Raw genomic sequence first — 24,711 nt, forward strand, 5'->3', positions numbered from 1 at the left:
TGTTGCAATTGGTGCTAACTGCTAAGCAACATCTCAAAAGTACAAATCATATTCATAAAACATATATCAGTAGATTCCAACACATCATTGGATTTTTTCATGCCCAAATGAAACTAAAAGAAAAAGATAAAAACAGAAAAAAGTGAACATTACAGCAGAAAGATCAAACTAACATGTTCGCCAAAAGTCAAAACTAGCTAGCACTGGCTGCCACCATCTTTTTATCGTCCTTGGCGGCATTGGTAGTACGTAAAGGGAAAATGTCCTGGGTGAGGGAAATGGGTTTCTTGAGGGTGACATAGGCCTTCTTGTAATCAGGTTTGGCATACAAAAAGCCAGAACTGTGCTTCTTTTTGCCCTTCATGTTCAATGTTCGCACCTTTTTGACCTCCAAGTCGTAGTAGGATTCAATGACATGCTTGATTTCGAGCTTGGAAGCTGAAGGGAGTGTCTTGAAGGAGATTTCTTTGATGTCGGAGGAAGTCTTGGGCATGATCGGAATCATGGGTAGGTATGCTATGTGTGTCATCCTTGCTTCGTTACAATCAATCTCCCTTGTCTTTCCCTCGTCGCGCCTCCTTAAACCTTTTCCACTACCACCTTGGACCAAGCTATGCCATACCATAAAACATTTGTTTTCATTAAACTAATTTAAAATATTATTTTTTTTAAAAAAAATTTGCTTTATTATTTTCAAATTTTTTAGCTTTCAAAATGGTATATATGTTGAGCAATTCTTTTCATTTGTTTTGTTAACCATAAAATATATTTTTTATTGATGGAATCTTATTCAATCCCAGTGAGAGCTATATCATAACCATGAGTTTGAAACTAGAAAAAAACCAAAATCATATTCAATTGGGACGTGCTAAAGGTCAAAAGTTTCTCCAAGAGTGAGTCTCGCAGGGACGGATCCAAGTACAATGGTACGAGGGCAAATGCCCTCACTTAATTTTAGAAAAAACATTAGAAAAAAAAATTGAGGGTAAAAGTATGTGGTTTTTGTATGGCTCCTTTGATAAAAAAATGTCATCACTTATGTTTCACATTGCTAAATGTCCTCACTTGTGTCCCACATTGCTAAATGCCCTCACTTGAGTAGTAAAAGTATGTGGTTTCTGATGGCCCTTTAGTAAAAAAATGCTCTCACTTGTGTCCCCTTTGATAAAAAATGTCTCACTTCTAATAGTATATGTTAATCTTTTTGTTATGAATTTATGTATATATTTTGCCCTCACTAAATCAAATTTCTGGATCCGTCATTCGTCACTGCTCCTAAGGATCAAATACTCCACTCAAGGATTCAAACAATCACTTTTAACAATTATGACAAACATTCATTGGGTATCATAAAAGGAAAGGAATAACCCGCACAAGGTACACACTCTAAAATCCTTCATTCCATTCTATTGTTTAGGCCACCACTAACTGGAGCATTGGAGTGTTTTTTTGCAAGATCTCCCAACCCCACCCAACAAAATAATCCTGGAGCAACCACAAAACTCATCGGCGCCATTGCTCAAATCCCAAACTTCACCAACCATGCAACGTGTAGAAGCCGTATCTCAATCCATAAACACTCTCCTGAGTGGTAATAATCATAGGAGAATCACAACCAATTTATGTTTTGTGTCATTTGAGTGAATGTGTTTAAGCCAACTTAATGTAAATTTAAACACACTTAAATTTCAATTTTAATTTTTAAGTGTATAGTTAACTTTTTTAAATTAGAACTATCATATCTTAATCAGACAACTAAAGAACCCTAACTACGATGAATCCAGGAAGTCCCGACGAGCAAAGTCATTCCTATCAGCAAAGTCATTCCTATCACTCAACCTCTCCTCGTTGAATTGCAGTAATAGTACCAAAAACTAATGCATTCAGATGCTCTCATGGTCTTGAATAGCATATGGTCTTCTTAGATAGAAATTCTTTTTCAAATGCAATAAGTGGGTATTTGCAGAATTAAGTTTGTCTCTTTTTTATCTCCAACTGGACATATCCTATTACTCAAGAACAAATGGTAATTCAAATCTATAATGTTCGGGTTCATTTGAGAAGAAGTATTAAATAAAATAAATGTTACTGTGCTTAAATTTAATTGTCATCAAAGGTAACAGTCATTATGCTCTACAACATAAATTTCAAATTGAGCCATCTTTGTCTTGTTATCCACACCATGAGGAGACCAAAATAAATGCCTCATTCAAAAGTTCCAGAACATATAAAGAGAAAAGAATGAAAGCTCCGTGTAATATTCTAATTCTATTGAGAACAAGAAGACACTGGAAAGAATGCTTGCCTTCTATAATTTACAAGATGCTTATATATTCTGGATAAAATACAATGCAGTATCATTGGGGAACTAATGAAATAATTTTCCCATACTATAGTGGTCAAATTTCATGATTCCTTCTTCTTAACTCGGTAAGGGTATTTCTGGTATACTGAAATGCTACTGACCACTAATGGAAGAGCCGCAAGGCAGTACAACGAAGGTGGTTTTCCTTCAAAAATGAACTGTAGCAAAGCTGTAACGAGTAAAGCAGAAACAATGACAAAACCCTGCAACCACGTCGAATGAATGCCACCGTAAGTATTAGAAAAAATGAAGAATGTTAAAACCACAAAATTCCCCATAAAATGATTTTGAAAGTTCATCATGTCCGGTGACAATATTGTATAGTCCAGTAGCAAATTTGCAATTACTTGATTAAGCACTAAGTCTGTGAAGTTAGTGCCCCTACAGCTCCACCAATAAAATGCTAAGATAATTTTTACTGATAAACAGCAATTATGCAGAATTTAGATTAACACCCCCCCAAATGAGATGATAAAACACTAAAACTACATCTATTAAAAGCATCAAATGTATAAAATATCTTTCCTCCAAGCAACTATTTCATATATGATGTAGGAACATCACGAACTAACAATCAGGACCAACTACAAACTGATCACCATCACCTAAGAATAGTGCATACAACTAATGCAGTTCATAATAGTGCATACAACTAATGTAGTTCACAAAGTTACACTTACCTTTCGAACACCACCAGCATAGCTGGTAACTAAACCAACAAGAATTCCACCAAGGGCATTGGAAATTACTGGGACCTGAAATGAATGCAAACATAACTTTCTTCAACTGATGTACATCAATACCTATTAAAGGCATGGTCACTCTTGATATGAATAAAAATGGCAAGGATAAGTCACTAAAAAGCCCATATTATCCATCTTAAGTTGAAATACTGGACCAATCCTTGCACTAAATGGTATATTACAGCTCACGGTTTATTGCAGTTGAACTGTGTTCGAACTGATTATACATATATACATACTACAGACAAATGATAAGCATGAAAACAACTAACAGTCCTAAGAATATCTCACAAAAGTCAAATATAAGTAAGAACATTACCAAAGTTAGAGGAGTCCAACCATAAAAAAATCCACGTAGCCTCATAGCTTCCCCATCTGGAGATTTCAAAGTACTGGCCAGCAAACATAGACTTCCAACGATAGACATTTCTATAGTCATCAAGTATGATGAGTGTTTCTTAACCTGATAGAAGGAACCGACAGGACAAATATAAATTAAATAAATCTAGGAAAATTAAGTATGAAGAGAAAATTAAAAGTTCTGGAAACCTGAGAGGCCCATTGACACAGGGAAGAAGCCAGTCCAGAAAGCACCGAAGCAACTAATACAGGAACAATTCCATAGAATAAAATTTGATCAGCATTACTACCCGGAGAACCTTTGCTAGAGCCTTCACCAACACTTAGAAGGACTGCTGCAGCTATTAACAAGAACAAGGCCCCAATTTGCTGAATTGATTGTTTTTGCCTGCATGAACTACTATCAGATGCCTTGTAGTGTATAGTATAGAACATAGAATTTAGGTCTAGGGTTAGGGAAGAAGGAAAAGAGATAAAGATGGCTAACAATTTATGAAATATGACTGTTATACGTAATGTGTTACAAAACCAAACCCAATACTCCTATTTATACGAATAATTAGGTAGAATTCTAGGCTTCTAGAATTACTAGAGTACTAGGCTTTAGCTTGTTATAAGTGGCAGAACCGTACACCTAAAACAAATCATGCATCCAGTTTTAACAGAAGGCTATTACCAATAAGAGAAAAGAATGAAACCATTTACGTAAATAACAGTTTGGCCTCTCTATTTATACATATTTGAAAAAAAAAGGATTCGACAGAAATCGCAGATATTAAAAACTGTAACTGCAGGTGTACCTTAATAGGACATATGTAAAGAATGCAGTGAAAAATATCTTTGTCTGATTCAGCATCGAGAATGTGAGTGAATCGAGATTCCTGTAAGAAATTTGCAACAAACTATTTTGCAGTGCATATATAGCAGCAGGAAGTCCTGATGCCGTCAACGCACCAATCAAAGTCCATTCTTTATACACTCTCCTCAGACTGCCATCTTTTGCCATGATAAACAATGCAAAGATAACCTAAAAGGCAGATTAAAAAGATCCATGAATTTTCAAAATAAATTATAAGAGAAGCAAGTTACAGTACAAGTTTTCTACACATAAAAGTCCAAGAGTTACCTTTGCAATCTCACATGTCAAAACTGATGAAGTCACAATAACATCACGGCTGCGGGAAGAAGAGAAAATGAGTTAACAAGACATGTTGTGAATCTAACTAGAAAACGAAACAACCACATGCAAATTTCTAAAAAGATGAAATCATTGCTTATTTTGATCAACTTCCAAATCTCCCTAGTGATATTTTTTCTTCTATTTATACTTGATCAACTAGATTTCTTCTAGAGTTGACTAGGTCCCGAAAATAGAAAAATCTGTAGTCTTTTCCCCTTTTTCTTATAGGATTGCATATTTGCATATCCTCCATAGTGGCACCATTGCTCTTGGAGAATCGGTATAGTTCAACAACTTAACATAGCTTGTTGAATTATGTCAATCTAGGTAGCATCAGGGTTGTAAAATTGAATTTGAGAAGGGAGAAGAAAGCGAAACCTGATGAAGCGTTTGGCGATCAAAGGTTGAGCACCGTATTGGAAAGCGAGGAGAATGGAGAAGAATAGAATCTTGGAATCGTTCCCCTGAGTGGCCCCTTTGGGTTTAGGGGGTGCCATTCTCCTCGCTTTGCTTTCTGCTTCTTCCAATTTCGATTCTCTGGAAACGACGCTACTGTTATATTTTACTGGTGTTCAACGACGTCGTTGTGCAGGACATTGCGGTTTGGGGTGACAACCCAAATCCGAATCGGTGTTTATTTTATAGGCTTAATCCTCAAATTAGTCCCTGTCTTTGTCTCGCCGTCTGATCTAAGTCCCTCACCGGAAAAATTTGTGGAATACGTCCCCATTTTTGCAAAACGTCTGGAGCTAGTACTCGCCGGAGCCCAGAGCTCCGGCGAGTGATGATTTGGCATGCTGACTGGACTAATAACACTTACGTGGATTTAAAAAAAATAAAAAAATTAACACATCAGAAAATTAAATTAAATTAACAAAAATAAAATAAATTAACAAAATTAACCCTAATCTAATTAACAAACCCCCATTTCAATTTTTTTTTTAACAAACCCAAAATCCTTCATCATCCACCAGTCTATCTTCATCATTCTAACCCAGAAAAATCAAGTCCAGAACCGTCCACTCAAATCCTTTCTTCTTCCCCTCTTTATCATCAACCCATTCATCTTCCTCTTCCCCTTTGTCAAAGTGATAAATCTCAATCAAAATTCAAAACCATTATACCCACCGTCCCAGGAAAATTAAAAACCCAACTTTTTTTTATCAAACCTTTAATCAATAACATGAGTTCATAGAAAGTCCTAGATCCAATTTGTGAAAGCAAACACCAAAATTCAACACACGCCAAACACCAGAAAGCAAGGAATCTACAAGATTGTTCTTGTTAGTTCAAGAACTTGTGAACTTCTTGGTCCCCTCGGAGACGGCAGGCTTGGCCAACTCTCCGGCAGAAAAACCCAACATTTTTGAAATAAAAGAAACAGGTAGAGAAGAGAAAAGAGGGGAAGAAGAAAGGGTTTGAGATTCAAAAAACCTAGAAACAAAAGAGAAAGAGAAAAGATCCAAATCTGAATCATTGAACCCGGCCAGATCCAGATTCATTGAACCTTTGACCCACATGACCGAGATCCAGATCGGAATCATTATCAACCCATTCATCTCCCACTCCCCCCTCCATCAAAGGAACAAATCGAAAACCTAGATCAAAATCATCATCAACCCATTCATCTACAGCGATAGTGCGACGCGAAGATGGAGGTTTGAACTGGTTTGGCGGTGGTGCTGGTTTGCGGGAGATCGTGTGGTGGCTGGGTGCTCCGTGATGGTGGCTCCATGAAGACTCAGAGGTTGATGATGGATGATGTGTGCGGAGGAAGGAAGGAAAGGGAGAAGCAACAACGTTAATTGTTGTTGATGTATCTGAGTTGATGCAATTTGGAATTGGGAATTAGGGTAATTTGGGGGGAATTAGGATAAGTTTGTGGGAGAATTAAGTTTGGTTAATTAAGTTTGGGTTAGATTAAGAAATAAGTTTATTTATGTTAATTAAAACTTAATTATATGATGTGTAAAATATTTTTTATTTTTTTTAAATCTACGTAAGCGTTATTAGTCCAGTCATCATGTCATTTCATCACTCGCCGGAGCTCCGGGCTCCGGCGAGGACTGGCTCCATACGCTTTTCATTCATGAGGACCTTTTCCATAAATTTTTCCGGTCAGGGACCTACCTCAGACGACGACACAAAGACAGGGACTAATATGAGGTTTAAGCCTATTTTATATACAGGTCAATTATGAAATATAAAAATTAATTTAGGTCAGAGAGGGAGGAACTCTAACTATTAGAAAAATATTTAGATAGCATTTTAAGTAGCGTTTATATAATTAAGCAATCAAACATGTATTTATAGAGCACGATGAGACTTATGTGCTCTTTAGATGTTTACCAATTGAGTCAGTTTTATTTCGCCAAACTAACTCTTGGACAAGATAAATATTTACTTGATTGTGAGTTTTTTAGGTTGTTCGGGACGATATTCAGTCGATAGTGGACAACATTATTTCACCTCTCTATCAAGTGATAATGAATTGAAATGCATGCATTTTGATCACTTATTTAAAATTTTAAGAACACTTAAAATGATTCAGTCACGAGAGCATGTTCTAAAGTAATACTCATATCATAGCTGATTTAAATAGTTTAAGCTATAATCATTGTCCTTTTTTATGTCGACAAATTCTTTGTCAAATGGGGCACATTAGAGAATTCTGATCTTGGTAGGGTAGAACAGAGGATCTTACGCATGCATTTGTTGATGAAACTATGTTTCAAAGTGACTGTGAATCCACTACTGCGGCATGCCAATGCATTATGCTTATCCTCTTTATCCCGCTGTCATATCTGGGGAAAATTTTTCAACACTACCTACTCTCCTATAAAGCATCTACTAATTAGGGCCATAATTTTATTTTACCCTTTAAAAAAAATAAATATAAAAGTTAACCTTGTCCTTGTGAGATCAAGTGTCATGATATTAACAGAGAATATATACAACAACACACTGATTTTTATCCTCTCATATTTGGCTTTGGCAATTGTAGGTTTTGGAAGAATTCTGAAATATTTTTCCTTTTTAATATAGCAGTGGGGAATTGCAACACTTAACCCAACAAAAGTTAAGTTAAAGGTGAGAGTTGTTCTATTCTTTATGAGGACTATCTTGGTCATATTTTTAAAACAGTGTGAGATTTTCTTCTTACACACCTCATCACACCAAGACTTGACATCAAAAGTGTGAAATTTGCAGGATTAGAGACATCAAGAGGTGACCCATATGTTAAAAGTGTCCAATAGACAGATCTATGATAAGTTTTGATATTATCTTTGAATTTGTGTTAGACATAACTCTGCCTTAAAAACTTAGAGGTGAGAATTGCTATACCCTTTATAAGAATTATATTAAACATATCACTAGTTAATGTGAGATATCCTTCTAATAGTCTTATAATCACATTTTTTTCTAAACAAACACAAAACATGCCCTAAATGTATTTTCGCATGTTTGGATACAGGTGGAAAATCATAGTGGATAACCGCAAAAGTTGAGGGAAGTTATTTATGTCCATGGTGTATCCGAAGATACACTTCATAAGATATACTTCGTGAGGCTAGCTTTTTATTGTCTGACTTGTTGACATACTTAAACCTTGCAAAAAGCATGTTTGGATCAGTTATATACATTCATTCAAAATCAATTCCCTTAAGTAGAAGGTATACAAACACATAAATTTGCTCCAACTTGTATTCTGTGCAAAATTGGCGATTTTGTAAAGGGTATTAATAAACTGTGTATATACAACCTTGTAAATATTTACAAGCATGTTACATAGTGATAATATGAGTGGATTACATAAAATCTCTGCATCATATTATCAACTGAGCATCCCTCACTAGCAGAAATTCTCAAGCTTATGATTCGGCAAACTTCAAGGCACTTTGACTAACATCTGAAACATGTTTAGAGATATTTACCAGTGACAGAGCCCAAGTGCTTCCTCTTTTCTGCTTAATGCCATTATTTCCTCATACTTTGAAGGATATACAAAGCCCCATAACTGCATGGAACAAAGAGCATTTGCTATTTAACTTTTCCTTTTTAATTCTAAGTCAATGTCCTTTCAATTAATAGATTTAGTGGGAAACTAATCAGCTCCAACAAATAGAGAAAAGAGGATAAAACATTGGGGGAGCTTTATGTGTACCTCTACTTCCTTCACTTCAAACTCTTGAGAGTGTGCAAGGCAAGGATTCCCATACGTTTCTGAGACTGAACTTGATCCATTCAATCTTTGAGTAAATATGTCAAGAAATTGAAACCCAAAAGAAGAAAACACACCCAGGTGAATGATATCATAGAAGGCAGGCTTATGAGTTCAAGGAGAGAAAAAAAAGAGGGGGGGGGGGGGGATAGCATTATGGAAGTAGAGTACTTACAGGTCACCATCCAAATAAAGTGCAAAATGACTACCCCCACCTATCGCTATGAAGTCGGACGTGCAAAGTGTGAAGTAGCGGTTTACTCCTGCAATATTGTAGTTAGTTCAGAGAAGAGAAGCAGAATTTGGAATCCTAAGTCAGATAATCACATTCTGACATCATATGGATCAAATTCTAAGATGTAAGATGAGAGCCACATGTGTGTAATTTTAATTTATGACATTTTGAAACTTGAGTAAAGCCTCTTACTGACGCTGAAACTCACAAAATTAAATCAACAGCTTGAATTTTTATTTTTGGTTGATCAAATGCTTGAAGATTGAATTCAGGCTTCAGTTTTTCAATATTCTGTTTGATGAAACCATAAACATCCCAGGAAATTCATGACTTTTAACAAGACATTCAGATGGAATAGCGCTGAGTTAAAATTCAATCTTGCTGACAAAAAAATATTACATCTGGCAAATGCAAAAAGAAACAATGAGCCTTCCTCAATGGGATTTGGTTCTATATGTTGAAAGATGCAATTCCTCTAGCAGGATGTCATATAGTCTCATGATTATTCACAAACTAAGCCTTTTACAGTCAGATTTGGTGCTCATTTAGTCTCATGTTGGAAATTTCATGGCATATTTCTAAAATGAGCACCACATAATCCACGGGGGACCCATATGTCATTAAATCAATACCAAATAACTTCTCTCTTCACTCCACCAAGCTTTGAGATGGAAAAATTAATTCATTTAATGATAGTCATTCACACTATACAAGTAATGGACAAATAGAACAAGTGAATCACTGACTTCAATAAAAGCAAAAAAGGATAAAGAAAGCACATTCAAACAAAAAAAAGATACCTGTTGGGCGATATATAACAGGACAACCAGAGGTATTTGTGAAAACAAATGAATTGTTTGTTCCCTGTACAAAATTTAATGACAAAATATAGGATAAAAATTTAGCAGTGTTGCAGAATGAAGCAGCCAACAGTAGCAATAGCATAATAGAAAGGACAGAAAGGTGACCTGGTACTTTCTCTTGTTAGACGCTATAAGAGGTGCTTCAACCACGGCACCAAATACTGCTCCTTTACGGTCTCCAACAACCTGGTATTGGAACAGGATAGCTAACATTGAGAACCAATCCATGAATGTAAAGTATAGAAATATGTCTTGCACTCTTGCTGATTAAAGGACACAATAATGCACATAGCTTTGTTAATCCAGAGAAGAATGAGCCAAACCACTAAGTATCAGAATTCTAATATGCACCTTTAGAGCTGGACAGCACAAACTTGTTTAACCAGTAAGCTCACAAAAACACATAATCACCTTAAAGGATTAACCTAGTGCATGCTACTACTTATCACGATGTCAAAACTTCCTATCTGATATACAAACTACCCCATGATCATCAACGAAACTGATTAACTAGAACAGTTGGGATCATCTTCGAATTACGACATGTTTAAAATATATACCTCATGTCTTTCGGCTTAAAATAATCGTTAAACTAACTCAAACTAATTATGACCCGGAACCTATTTGCAATTCAAAGTGCTGCTCAAACTATCAATCAAATAAAGACCAAGGAAACATCAATTTGTCGATTCAAAGGAAAAAATAAAATGTTTGATAGTTAACCTCTATAAAAAAAACTCTAATACAGAAGAGAGAGATAATTCATAAATACATACATAAGATTGGTATGTATGTTCAAGGACAAAGAAACTTTACCAGCAAACTCAGTCCAGGCCAAACCATGCTTCTCCGGTAAAGAGTTGCAAGTGATATACCATGCTTCCAAGTACTGCATAAAATGCAAAGAGACCACAGCAGAATAAACATTTTTCAACAAAATTCTGGAACTTCATCAAAGAATGACAGAATCCACTGCAAGCCAATGAACCTTCACCATTAGGTACCTGTATAGCATTAGCCATTTCCTCCCATGAATAATAGCCGGAAGCGAATCATACACAGCATTTCTTACACTGTCTGAAATAAGCTTCGAAGGTTCAGAAACTTCCGGCGGATGATCATCCACAGGCACAACAGGAATAGGCACTTTGACAGGCTGAAAATGCCTCATCTCAACACCACACCCATCATCAAACTCAGCCTCCGACTCATCCCTGCGATCTTTCGAGCGAAACCCGCCCATTCTGACAGCTTGGTGAATGGCCAGACCAAGTGTCCTGGAAAACAAGCTTCTCTTCACACGAAAATCTTCCTTCATGACAGAATCCAATAAAATACCACCACCAGCAGCAGCTGCAGTTACATCACAGTTTCCCCCAGAATCAGAGGAAGACAAAAAAGAATAGAGGAATGCAGTGAAGGATGAAGTATCAGGCCCATCAACTAAATCATGGGCACCCTCTAATTCACTTTCTTTTGACTCCCCCACTTCTTCTTCCTGAACAAACAAACAATCAAATAAACTTCAGCAGAAAATAACAAATACCCTTTTATCAAAAAACAATCTTTTCATCATTTCAATGAACCCCATCATCTAGTTTACATAGGATTAATTCAATCCAGGAATAATAACACAGTCAAATAATGAAGGGTACCCAATAATCAATTATTTCAGGAACATTAAGAGAAAGAGATAACAACTTACAGAGGAAGGAGGAGAGGGTTTGTTGTTGTTGTTGTTGTTTTTGTTATCAGAGATAGGGTTGAGAAGAAGAGTGGTGAGATCTGAAACAAAGTGGGAAGCTTTACTCCGCAAAGATTGCTTTTCCCCCATTTTCAAATTGCTATTTTAAGGCATTGATGCTATGAATGTTGAATTTCCACCGTCCATGAAAAAAGGGAAAAGGATTAACAATTGGGATTCCTATATTTTCAGCCTCAACATGTGCTATGCTTTGTTCACCGTACGTGAGAATCTCAGTTCCTTTTTTCCCTCCTGCAACTGCAAGCAAGAAGCTCGATTGTTATGGCAAAGAAGAAACAAAGCGGTGGTGAATGTGAGAACTGAGAATGGTTGTTGTTGTTGTTGTTGATGGTGCAGAAGCGCTTTCCGGTGGTTGAGGCACCAAACTTGTTCTATGTGCTGAGGCTTTCACGAGTTGGCGGCGAAAGCAGACAAGGGGACAAGCGTAGCTTTACCTTGAAAGTAAAGTCAAATTGTTAATTCTGGATTTTAACAGTAAATTGACTTCATGGCCCAATGGATAAGGCGCTGGTCTACGGAACCAGAGATTCTGGGTTCGATCCCCAGTGAAGTCGTTTTGGCACTTAGTATTGTTGTGCTCGTTGCTTTTTTTTTGGAATTTTATATTTATTTATGTGCTTAGTATTTTTTTGATAATATATGTGCTTAGTATTGTTCAAATAAACTTAACATGTGTTCGCACCAAAAAAAAAAAAATTAACATGTGTTCATATATTTATTATACTTGTTCGTTCTCTATATGTTGTGGCTTATTACTTCCATCCCCTTTTACGACCAACCTTGGTTAGTGCTTGGGTTTTCCTATTTTTCATGGGCGACCTTGAAAGAAGGATTTATCTTTTATTGTTGATAGATTTGCCAATAGACTTCTTGAAAAGGTAATTTGCTTAATAAATTAGTCTTCATGTGGGAAACATCGGAAGGAAGATTTATCTTTTATTGTTGATAGAGTTGCCAAGAGATTTGCTTCTTGGAAATGTAATTTGTGCCAATATGTGTCACTCTTGCTCGTTCTATCATTATTGTTATCTCGTTATAAAACTTAATTGGGTGCTGACCAGGGGAAGCGACCAAGAACACCCAGGAGTGGGTAGAAGGAGATTGGGAGCGGTGGAACGCCAAACTGAGAAGAGGGGGTGGTGCCAGGAGTTGGAAAGGGGTAGAGGAGTTGAGCCCGGGAGGGGTCATGCAAAGGCACTCTGATGCCTAAGTTAGTTCACGAATTAGCTGAGAAAATCTCTAAGTGTGGGAGAATGAATAACTTGGCTTCTAGTGAATTAAGGAACCCTATCTTACCTTGGTTCCCCGCCGTTGGATCTCTCTGGGGCTTCAACTGTCCTAAGAGATCTGATGGCTAGGGGTTCCTAGTAACCATGGGCTAAGCCTCGAGTCTCGTTCCTAGCCCTCTGCAACCGATGTCTTGGGTCATCGATGAGATGGGTGAGGTGATCCAGATCTTATCCACAGCCGGCGTTTGTCGAGTATGTCGCAATCGGCTGGTGGAGCGATCGGTCTCGAGCCCGATCCTCCCGGGCCAATAATCTGGTCGGGTGGAGAGGGTGGTCGGTCTTCTCGACTCACATAACAATAGTCTCTTAGCTCTGGTCTACAAGGATTGTGGGGCTTGAGCTACAGTAGTAATCGATATTTCCGATCCCCAGAACAGGTGCCTTAATCTATATGTGACCAAATCGATTATATTGCTAAACGGTTCATTTGGAGCAACGACGCTGATTTGGTTCTGTATGGCTCTCGTGTCTTGGAAAAAAATGACAAGGCCGAAGAGGCGTGGTGGACTTAGTCTTCAGAGGGTTATATTGAAACAATGTGGCACTTATTAGGAAGCAACTCTGGAGATTGTTGCATGATGGTGGAAAATTCCACGTTTGGATTATGGGTGTAAGATATAATGCAGGAAGTCATGTCTTGATTGTTTGTCATATTGTGGGATCCCCCTTTTGCCGTTATGTGACACATATTTTTGGTATGTGAATTGATCTGACCTTGGCCCTCTGTGTGAGTTGGTTCATGTTGTTTATGTTCATGATAAAAAACTCACTTTGAAGGACTTATTTTCAATGGTGGTTTTGATCATTTCTCGTTATTCACAGTCCACCCTCATACTATTATCCAATCCGTACCCCCAAATGCGGTTTTTTTTTTATGTTCGATGACAACACCATTGATTGTTCTGCTTGGCATCCTAGGCTAGATGGGATTTACACTACTAGAGAAGGTTATCGTTGTTATTTACTGGATGCGGGTGCTTTTTTTTACGAAGTGTTTGTTGGGGTTTTGGGCTCCCTTCCTATGTGGAGAAAGGCTCAAATATGTAAGCCCACTTTGTCTCACTTAAACAAGTGGAGATGGGCCAGCTAGGGTTGAGAGAGAGGTCTAATTTGGCAAGAGAAGCAAAGAGAAAAGTGAGAGAGAAGAGAAGAAAAAGGATTTTCGCACAAAGTCTGAGCAGCATTTTTAGATCTGTCGCACGCCTTCGTTCACCGTCCGATCGGGCTGAAATTTGGACAGCAGGTTCGTGACTCGTGGTTCTTCAATCTGAACGGTGTGATCGGTGAGATGATTCTTGTGTTGGGAGAAAACTGCGTCGGACAGTAGCTGCAAAATCTGGTTTTTCTGGTTTTCTTGGTTCTCTATTTCATACTTGTTGCTTAGTTGTTTGGCCATTGATGTGCACGAATTGTGCTACGTATTAAGACTCTCTTGTAACCTGATTTGATTATAGTGGATCTCTATTACCGGCTTGGTCCCGTGGATGTTTTCCTTCTCACATTGAGAAGGTTTTTACCACGTTAAAATCTTGGTGACTCTTTGTTTGTGATTTTTTAGTTGCTGCATTATTTGTTGTTGCTCCTCACAAATTCAGCAAGTTGGGAAAATTATTATCCGTTGTGCATTGCTTGTTAGAGTTGTTATTGTTATTTGTGTTGAATTTCCCATCAGTGTTGGGCTTGAGTTTGGTCGTTGTCGATCCCGAAAAAAAATCACTTTTTGTGTGGCAAGTCCTCCACGATGTTGTGCCTACTAGCTCTCTTATATGCCATTGCAAGATCATAGCTTAGGATTTGTGTCCAGCGTGCCACGTTGTTGTAGAGATCTTTTTCCATTATATGTGAATGCAGTTGTGCATATCAGGTTTCGCGGGCTGTTGATATTGTGCATCCACTAGTTTTTCTCAATGCAACATGTCAAGGAATGGTTGCGGTTGTTTGATGGCTTTGCGTTATCGATGGTGCTTGTGTTGTCGTGGTCTATTTGGAAGCACCAATGCTATTTTATTTTTACAGATGAGGGTATGAAGACAACAAGCATTTTACAGGATGCATGGGGCTTACTTTATGTGGTTGCGAAAGTATAACTTGTTGGCAGCTCAATGCAAGTTCAACGATGGGTTACTTGGCAACCACCTCGTTCCAATTTTGTGGCGCTTAATGTTGACCGAAGCTCCTTCAACAACCCGAGACAAGCTAGGTGTGATGGCACGCTTTGCTCTGGACAATACGTGGCTGTTTGGGTTTACTTGTCACATTGGTGTTTCATATTGTCTCCAGGCAGAGTTACTTGCGATGTTTCTTGGTCTGAAACTTTGCTGGCAATTTGAGTTTCGCAAAGTTGATCTCTTCTCAGATTCAGGGTTTGCGTTGGGGCTTGTAAATATGATTCATCTTATTTACCATAATTATTTGGCTGTCATTAGTAGGATTAAAGAATTTTTTCAGCGAGATTGGGAGGTTCACCGTCATCATTTGCTTTGTGAAGGTAAAGCTTCTGCATTGTTGTTGGTGTGGCACTCTCCGTCGGAGGGCATTTCTCCATTGTTGTTGGTTGACTCATCGAGCATGACTTTCCCTAAGTTGTAGTTTTAATTGGTGTTGGCTTCGGTGGTACACTTAAAAACTGTACCACCGTGGTTCAGTTTATTCACAACCATTGGATATATCAATTTTAAATTGACAGGTTGAGATTAAAGTTAGTAGAAATTTAAATTTACTAAAATATCATTGTCATCAACAAACCCTCCTCTCTCTTTTGGGCTCTCTCTCCTTGCGCGTCTCTTTCTCTCTCTTATGTGTTGATCTTCTCACTCAGCCTTAGTAACACTCAATCTGGAAATTTGCCTAAAAAACACTCAAACTGAATGCCAAACTAAAACAAAAAATTGAAACTTTTGCTCAGTTCAGTGCTTTTTTTGGATCTGATTCTTGGGACTCATGGAAGAGGATCTGGGCAGGGGAGGTTTGGGGTGCTTGAAGATGTGGAGAATCAATATATTCAAAGGGTATGCAACTATTTTCTTATCTTTCTTGAAATATGGAGTCAAATTGACATACCCATTTTTTCAAATCCCCTTCTTTTGCTTTATTCATGTTAAAAATCCAATCTTTTTTTCCTTTTTCTCTCATGAAACAGGGTGACCAAGCTTCAATCATTGGGGTGCAATAGATTTTATGAAGGAGTTGGAGCAGTTGGTTCAATCCCTTGAATCACGGAAAATGATGAGAAAAAATAAAGAAGGTTGTTCTTCTTCATCTATGTTTTCTAAGCCACCATCAGATTCATCTCCATCACCTGGTTTTGGAATGAGCTCATCATCATCCACATAAGTTAGAAGGATAAGCTGTTGAGAAAAAGAAACAGATTTTCTCAAATTTGCTAGCACAGTGCAGAGAACCAGTGAAGAAGATGAGGATAATATTGTCCAAGGAGTAAATAAATTGAGGGTATTATTGTCACTACATCTAAAATTTTATGTGTAGCACCGTGAGTCAGTTTTTAACTGACCCACCAAAGACGTCATCGTTTTAATTTATTTCCTTTGCATCGTGTAAAAAGAAGTGAAAAAGAGGAAGAAGGTGTGTCAACTCATAATTAACATAACCTAAACCTTAAAGTTAAAAAGCTACCTAATTAAAAAAATGGTTTTGCAAAGCTAGCTATTGAACAAAGTAAAATTATGAAATGACTATGTGGACCACTCCCACAATACAGCACACTATCCTCTACTGCCATTGGATTAATCATACGGTCCATGTTTGTTCTGCACAGAAGCTTTAGAGAAATGCAGCAGGAGGGTATCCAAATCCAAGAAACTTCTAATCTTAAATGTTCCCTCAGCATCAGCAGTCTTCCTTTAAGTCATGAGTATGATGTATCCATATATGATATATCCATCTAACCATCTTGAATATTAACTTCATTCCACTACAAATGTACCTTCGCTCCCAGAAGCTGTTTAAAATCTAGTGGGTTAATTGAAAAAAAAAAGGTCTAGCGGCAATGAACCGCATTAAATGATCTGTTTTTTTATACCAAGTGACCAAGATATTAATACTAGGCTAAAAAGCATTTTTTGCCCCTGATGTTTTAAGTTTGTACAAATTCTGCCCCTACTCTATTTTTGTCGACGTTTCTACCCCTCATGTTTTCAAACAGTGCACCGTCTACCCCTCTGTCAGTTAGGCTTTCTCAGGAGAAATTCCCGAGTGGATTGGAGAGATGAAGAGGAGTATATGAAGTTGATGATGATCAAGAAAATGATATAAATTAAATTTGTTTGATGTATATATCAATTATGTATGTAACTGAACTGGGTAAATGCATATTTTGTTACTTACAGGTCTTGAGTTTGAATCTCTCATGCCCCTTTTTTTCAATTTCACTTGTAATTTCCACGTGGCATGTCAGAAAAATATTTATAAAAAAAAGTCAAATCAGGTCATATCGTTAGTTTTTTAATGTTTAACTAACGGAGGGGTAGACGGTGCACTGTTTGAAAACATGAGGGGTAGAAACATCGACAAAAATAGAGTTGGGGTAGAATTTGCACAAACTTGAAACATCATGGGCCAAAAGTGCTTTTTAACCTTAATAATACTAATAGATATACATTGTCCTCCTCGTGACCCTGATGTTTGATAGAGTCAAATACAAAGTCTACAGTACTATGAATATTATATCTTCACACCTCATTTTTTCATGTAGACAAGTGGAAGAAAAAACACATAGAAAATAAATATGTAATAGTTAATTTGATTAATAAAGAAAAGAGAAATAAATAAAAAATAAATTAAAGGTGGAAAAATGATGGAAATATATATATATATATCATAACTTTTTTTTTAAATGCAGATCGAGTCTTTTAGGGATGGCAATGGGTCTCGGACCCATAGGGTACCCGCAAAAAATACTCACTATGGGTAGGGTAAAAACCCGCTAGATGGGTATGGAGTTGGGTATGGGTAATTACCCGCAAAAAGTAATGGGTATGGGTGCGGGTATGGGTACTATAGTACCCAACCCGCCCCATACCCGCACACACATATTATTATTATTATTATTATTATTATTATTATTATTATTATTATTATTATTATTATATGAACAAATTAACTTTAGCTTTCAAACTTAATTATTTTAGAAAATAGGTGACTATTTAAAGTATTCATAATCATTGCTAATTTACTCCCACTTATTTTAAAATTAGTAAGTTAATAACCTACAACTTGCTTATTCGTTCTAAAAAAATATATTCTTATTTGAATGATTTTATTTGTTACGTAGATAATCTTTTGTATTTATATTAGTGTTTTTTATTTAAAAAGTTAGTTGTATTTTTTGTTTTCTATTAACAAAAATTAGTGAAAAATATATTTTGGTTAGCTAAATTACGGGTAATGGACACGGGTACGGGCATATAGGTACCCAGAGGGTACGGGATGGGTATTCAAGTTGCTACCCACACGGGTATGGGCACGGGTACGGGTAATTTTTTAAAACGTGGGTATGGGGATGAGTATTATAGTACCCTACCCAAACCCTACCCATTGCCATCCCTAGAGTCTTTATTCTTCTTTAAATGTTGTTGCAACTTAGAGCCTATTGTCTTATTGGAATTTAAATTAACTAATTAATTCTACAGATTAGATTGAAATCTAAAAGAAACTGTCTAATCTTATTCTTAGTTGTTCCTTTAGCACGTTTAGTCTTTCTTCAAATTTAATCATTTTCTCTTTTTTCCTTTTCTTCATCTTTCCTCTCCCACCATTAAACTAGGAGTAATGATATGTACATACCTCATTTTTTAAACACTTCATTTCCACCTATTTTTATTTCTATCTCTCTCCTCTTATCATCTATCACATCTCATACTTTCTTTCTCTTACTTTTTCTTTTCTTCCTATCTTTCTCCTCATTCCACCTCTTTCCACCTCTCTAAGAGGTGTGAAAGAATCATTATTGTTAAACTAGTGGTGTACCCATTGTGGGGGCTCTTGTCCTATTTTAAGCTTGACTTCTAAAGGCCTATAGTGAAAACTGTGGGAGGGAAAGGCATAATTGAGACTTGAGACTTGAGAGTAGGGTAGATAAATTTTGCAAGTTTGTAATTAATGGCTTTGGAACACATTAAAGTGCTTGCTCGGTCTTCGTCTATCAAGAGTTCCATTCACACCCCTTAAATGAGGTGAAAAGAGGTAAAGGAAGAGAGAGATAAGAATAAACGAGAGAGAAAGTAAAGAAAAGAGAGAATAAAGATGTGATGAATGATTTGATTGATAGAGAAAAGAGAAATAGATAAAAATAAATGTGAAAAAGATGTGAGAGGTGTGAATGAATGATAATTTCTTTTTTACTTATTACATCACCTATCACATCTTTTATTTATATTTTTTTTCTTCACTTCTCTTAAGGTGGAGATGAGATATGTGTAAATCAAACTTTGTCGGTGCATAAACGCGGAAGGAGGAGATAGCCAGGATGTAAACTATTCCATAAACCGTACTGGTCAACATCAGCAACCTTGTTCTTCTCCCTTGGAACATGTTGGGCAACCACAATCCCCACTCCCTCCTAAGCAAACAACTTGAGAGAATGACACAGTAATGAAGATGAGTGGAGCTGTCAAGAGCTAAACGTATGAGTGAATGATGTATCCATATCCATCTTGAATATTAATTTCCTTGAATTAGAAAAGTAGCTTCGCTCACAGAAGAAAGTCTAGTGGGCAATGAACAACAATAAATGATCTGATTTTGATGCCAAGTGGCCAAGATATTAGGTAAACAATGTCTTTCTAGTTACCCTGCTGTTTGATTGAGTCAAAGAAGGTGCACTCTCGTTAAATGTAGAGCCTTTAATGTTCTTCTTCAAGTGTTACAACTTAGAGCCCATATATTGGTTCTAGGTGGCATTTCCCTTTTTTTTTTTTATAAGCAATATTGAATTATATTGAATGAAGTACAAGGGGTACTTCAACCCAATACAAATGAGATAAGAGGAGGAAAGAAATTAAGAGTAGTAGCAATACAATTAACATCAAAAGCGAGGACCTCCTACTACTAAAAAACCCACCACCCAGCACCTCCTTAGAGACAGATTAGAGAACACATGCCTTGTTAAAACCTTACCCGGAAAAACCCCCTTGGGAAAACCTGGTGAAGGAAAAAGAGTACATGGATTCAATAATCAAAATGAAGTCTCCAAGAAGGACAATATAGAATATCATAGGGACTAATACAGCACAATTCCTGCATTCTAAACAATAGCCTTCAAAAGTATGAGGCAGGCAGAAAATTCCTTCAAGTTCCTTCAAAATCCTTCTCCAAAACATAAGCCAAGACTACTTAATCCTTCATCATGAGAATATCCACGAGTAGCGTGCAACCATATAAGTCAAGTTTGTCATAAGAACCAAATTAGATTCAACCCTCCAATTGCCATACAGACCAGAGATATAACCTCCACAAACAATGCTTCTTACTTTGATCCAACGCTGTTGTTCCTTTTTTTATGTTGTCTGCATTTTAGCTAATGTATGTGTGTGCCAAGATGTGGGACCAGATGTTGTAACATCGTGCTGTGACATTTGTCCCTGCGGATCTGCTGTGTGTTTGGCTGATTTTTCTAGAAGCTTTGGATGGATTTCGTGATAATCAAGTTAGGGTTATTGAAGAAGCTTCTCTATGCTATCTGGAATATATTATAGTGGAATCAAATCTGTTGAAGAGGATTTGATTTGGTTTAAATTGTGAAAGTTGTTATCTTTTGTTCAAATCTTATTTGATAAGATTTGTTACTGGTTTAAAAGATTTGTTCCAGATCTGTTTTATGGACTCTATTTTCGTGCAAGCCCATTGAAGATCAAGACCAGAAGAACGGCTATTTAAGGAGGCTTAACCCTAGTTGCAAATTGTGCCTTGGGCACCCAAGGATTGGGTTTTTAGGGTTTTGTTTTGTGAGTCCTTGTTCTGTTATTTTGTACACCTCTCTACTGCCTCCATTGATAATCATATGGCTTAGAGTTGGTTTGTTTAGTTGAGTTGTAATCTCTTCAAATTGTTGTTTGATCATGAGATCTATCTTTCAATCTCTTGTAAGGGATCGGTCACTGTGGCAGTGATCATTAGGAGTTAGGGGAAGTTTCCTCATAGCTTAGAGGAGAAGGGCTAAGCTAGATTCACTTATGTAATAGTGGTAGACATTGAAGAGGCTCTATACTAAGGGGGAGTACTTAGGTATAGGAGGGACTTTCATGTGACCTGAGAGCTATTATTTGATAGTGAATTGACTCCTGGATTGGTATCCTCAAGATGTAGGTGATGTTGCACCGAACTGGGTTAACAATTCCCTGTGTTTTTTTCGTTGATTTAATTTATGTACTGTTGTGCAATTGTCGAACCGATTGTCCCAACATCGCGTTCGACATCTGTCCTGTGCACGAACCAGAATTTCAAACGCCATACACTCTGAATTATAAGCCTCTGTACAAATATTCCCACCAACCAACGATGATTTTCAGTGGTCTCAGTTTGCAGTAGGAAACAAAGCCTCCAATGCCACCCACATATATCTGCAATAAAAGAACCCATCCATCAAGGTAGACAAAGCAAAGGATCATTACACCACTCAAAAAAAGAGTATTGAAATTCATGCTGCCTAGCCCTGAGCCAATTCCATGATTTTAATTTTATCCTTTCACTCAAGTCATTAGTATCCACTGTCTCCTCCCTAAAGATGACTGAATTTCTTCCATTCCATAACATCCCCACTGAAGCCAACCACACAGCTGATAATGCATTTCTTTTCAATAAAGAACAGCTTTCCACGAATTGGGCAAAGTGATAGCTCGGTTCATCAGGGAGCACCAGCACCAAATTAAGCCAGCGAAGCAGCAGAGTCCATACCTTCCACGCAAAGCCACACGTGAATAACAGATGAGAAGTAGATTCTGTTTCTGAACCACACCAAGGGCAGGAAAGATTGCCAATTGGGATATTTCTTCGGGCTAAATTTTCCTTTGTCTGTAATCTATTTAAGAGAACACGCCAGCCCAATGCCACCGCATTCGAAGGTGCACACGCCTTCCATAATTTACTGAATATTGTTACACCAGCTGTAGTATCCAAGCCAGAGATAAGATCATAAGCAGACTTTACAGAGTAATGGCCATCGCCTTCCAAAGTCCACACCCATGTATCTTTTTTCCCTTTGATCAGCGAGTAAGAAGAGATTATCTGCTTCATAACACCAAGTTTCAAAGTATCTTCACCAGAAATTCTTTCTTTCCATTTAAGGTCCCAAACCCACCTATTTTCCACCCAATAACCCATCTCCATGATTTTACACTCTTGTTGGTCAGACAACAAATATAAGCTAGCAAAAGTTTCTTTGAACAAACCTTTGCCATGTCAATTATCAGTCCAGAAGCATGTATCATCTCCCTCTCCAATTCGGTGGCTCACAGTATTATCAAACCAAGAGCCCTCCACATCTGTACAAGAAGCTAGCAGGTCCTTCCACCATGTTGAGTGTTTAGAGCACGAACCTGCACCATATTTAGCTGATAAAATACGGTGCCATAACTTATCACGTTCGTGTAGAAGACGCCATCGCCATTTCCCAAGTAGGGCTAGATTAAAGCTCTCCAAGTCTCTTACTCCAAGCCCACCTTCCGCCTTCGGTTTGCAAACCAGATCCCAAGACACCCACGCAATCTTTCGGACTTCATCAGATCCGCCCCACGAGAAACGCAACATGATCTGCTTACAGCGATTGATGATTCCCTTCGGCATCCTAAAAAAGGAGATAAAATATAAAGGCAAAGAAGTTAGTACACTTTTAATTAAACAAATTCGCCCTCCAAAGGATAAGTTTTTGCCTTTCCAACTCGAAAGCCTTTTTTCCAATTTAGTTATTACAGGTGACCATGTAGCCAGTTTCCTCGGATTAGCTCCAATTGGAAGTCCTAAGTAAGTGAAAGGGACCTCCATTGTTTTACAGTTTAGCATCGCTGCGAATCTGTTTGTGGTAGATACAGGAATAGAAACACCCGCAATTTTACTTTTGTGAAAATTGACCTTCATCCCTGAAACTAATTCAAATCCTCTCAACACACTTTTCAAAGTTACCACATTTTCAGCACATGCGTCACCAAAGAATAACGCATCGTCTGCAAACTGCAGCAAATCAACATCCACACCAATCCCCTTACCTACCTTCAAAGGTCGATAATTATTAGTTGCTACCACTTGTTTTAATAGACCATTCAACCCTTCAGCCACCACTAGGAAGAGAAATGGAGCAAGTGGGTCTCCTTGCCTAATTCCCTTCTCCATCTTAAACTCATCAGTTGGGCTGCCGTTAACCAATACGGAAACAGAGGTTGATTGTAAGCATCCATGGATCCATCTCACCCATTTTTCTCCAAAGTTTAGTCTCCTCAACATATATAGCAAGAAATTCCATCTGATCGAATCATAGGCCTTTTCGAAGTCTACTTTGAAAATAAAAGAAGGCAGCTTCGAAGATTTGGCCTCATGGTAAACCTCATTTGCAATTATCACACTATCTAGCATCCCTCTCCTGCCAAGAAATGCAAATTGATTATCATCGATTACCTTAGGTAGAACTTGCTTGATCCTTGCTGCCAATACTTTAGCCACAATTTTGTATCCACAACCCACCAATGAAATTGGCCTAAAATCATTCAGACATTGCGGTGAATCACATTTTGGTATTAAGGTAATAAACGAGCAATTAGTACCTCTAGGCCACATCCCATTTGAGTGAAAATCATCTAGAAGTAACTTAACATCATCTTGCATTATATCCCAAAATTTCTTCAAAAATCTGAAGTTATATCCATCTGGGCCGGGACTTTTATTCCCCTCACACTCCCAAACAGCTGACTTGATTTCCTCCATGCTAAATTCCGCTGTCAACATCTCCACATCCCTCTCCAATAATTGTTTGAAAGGGACACCATCCAAATTTGGAACCTCTCTCTGGTCCTCATGGAATTTAAGAGCAAAGAACTGCCTCACCTCTTCCTTTACCAACACAGGATCTTCCTCCCAGCGGTCATTTATAGTCAGCCCATTTATGGAATTAGTTCGTTGTCGCCATTTAACCATGCCGTGAAAAAACCGTGAGTTGCTATCTCCTTCCTGTAGCCATCTAATTCTGGATTTTTGACAGAGTAGAGATTCAAGAGAATTAGATACACGCCAAAAATCCCCCCATAATTCCTTCCTTTCGAGTACTTCTTCAGATGATAACACATGTTCCTCTGCTTTGCTGTCCAGATTGTTCATTTTCTCAATTACAGACCTCTTTTTTACATTTAGATCACCAAAATCCTCCACATTCCACTGCTTTAATTTAGACTTCAACAGTTTCAACTTCTCCTTAAAAATATATGTTCCTCTACCAAGAACTTCAGCGCTTTTCCAACAATCCTCAACAACGTTTTTCAGTCTATGATCGGTTAGCCAACAGTTAAGGACCCTAAATGGCTTGGGTCCCCAATTCTGGTCCATATGATGCAGCAGCACAGGACAGTGATCGGAGAACTCACGCTCCATAATTCGCTGAACGCTCTTCGGCCATATCTCCAACCATTCCATTGATACCAAAAAGCGATCTAATCTGCTCATAGACGAACCATTAGGCCTTATCCAGGAA

General features: G+C 37.6%; 3 protein-coding genes and 1 non-coding gene across 4 annotated transcripts; 1 reads left to right on the top strand and 3 right to left on the bottom strand.

Moving 5' to 3' along the window:
- Positions 1–2,069: 2,069 nt before the first annotated feature.
- Positions 2,070–6,532, bottom strand: LOC130712099 (UDP-N-acetylglucosamine transporter ROCK1). The gene is made up of 7 exons (XM_057561937.1): positions 5,027–6,532; positions 4,595–4,643; positions 4,269–4,495; positions 3,658–3,856; positions 3,428–3,571; positions 3,046–3,120; positions 2,070–2,568 (listed from the first exon to the last, which is right to left on the bottom strand). Exons 1-7 carry the CDS (start codon positions 5,143–5,145, stop codon positions 2,407–2,409), a joined length of 975 nt encoding a protein of 324 aa, XP_057417920.1. The 5' UTR covers positions 5,146–6,532; the 3' UTR covers positions 2,070–2,406.
- Positions 6,533–8,272: 1,740 nt separating this feature from the next.
- LOC130714530 (uncharacterized) lies at positions 8,273–12,153 on the bottom strand. Its single transcript, XM_057564439.1, has 8 exons — positions 11,674–12,153; positions 10,973–11,466; positions 10,785–10,857; positions 10,074–10,154; positions 9,906–9,969; positions 9,046–9,133; positions 8,814–8,898; positions 8,273–8,666 (listed from the first exon to the last, which is right to left on the bottom strand). The coding sequence occupies exons 1-8, from the start codon at positions 11,800–11,802 to the stop codon at positions 8,580–8,582; spliced, it is 1,101 nt and encodes a 366-aa protein (XP_057420422.1). The 5' UTR covers positions 11,803–12,153; the 3' UTR covers positions 8,273–8,579.
- Positions 12,154–12,214: 61 nt separating this feature from the next.
- Positions 12,215–12,287, top strand: TRNAR-ACG (transfer RNA arginine (anticodon ACG)). The gene has a single exon. It is a non-coding gene; the product is annotated as a tRNA-Arg (tRNA).
- Positions 12,288–21,620: 9,333 nt separating this feature from the next.
- On the bottom strand, positions 21,621–22,364 carry LOC130713398 (uncharacterized). The gene has a single exon (XM_057563170.1). The coding sequence runs from the start codon at positions 22,362–22,364 to the stop codon at positions 21,621–21,623; it is 744 nt and encodes a 247-aa protein (XP_057419153.1).
- Between the last annotated feature and the right edge of the window lie 2,347 nt (positions 22,365–24,711).

The sequence above is a fragment of the Lotus japonicus genome, chromosome 4 (genome assembly GCF_012489685.1).
Source record: "Lotus japonicus ecotype B-129 chromosome 4, LjGifu_v1.2".
Taxonomy (NCBI): domain Eukaryota; kingdom Viridiplantae; phylum Streptophyta; class Magnoliopsida; order Fabales; family Fabaceae; genus Lotus; species Lotus japonicus.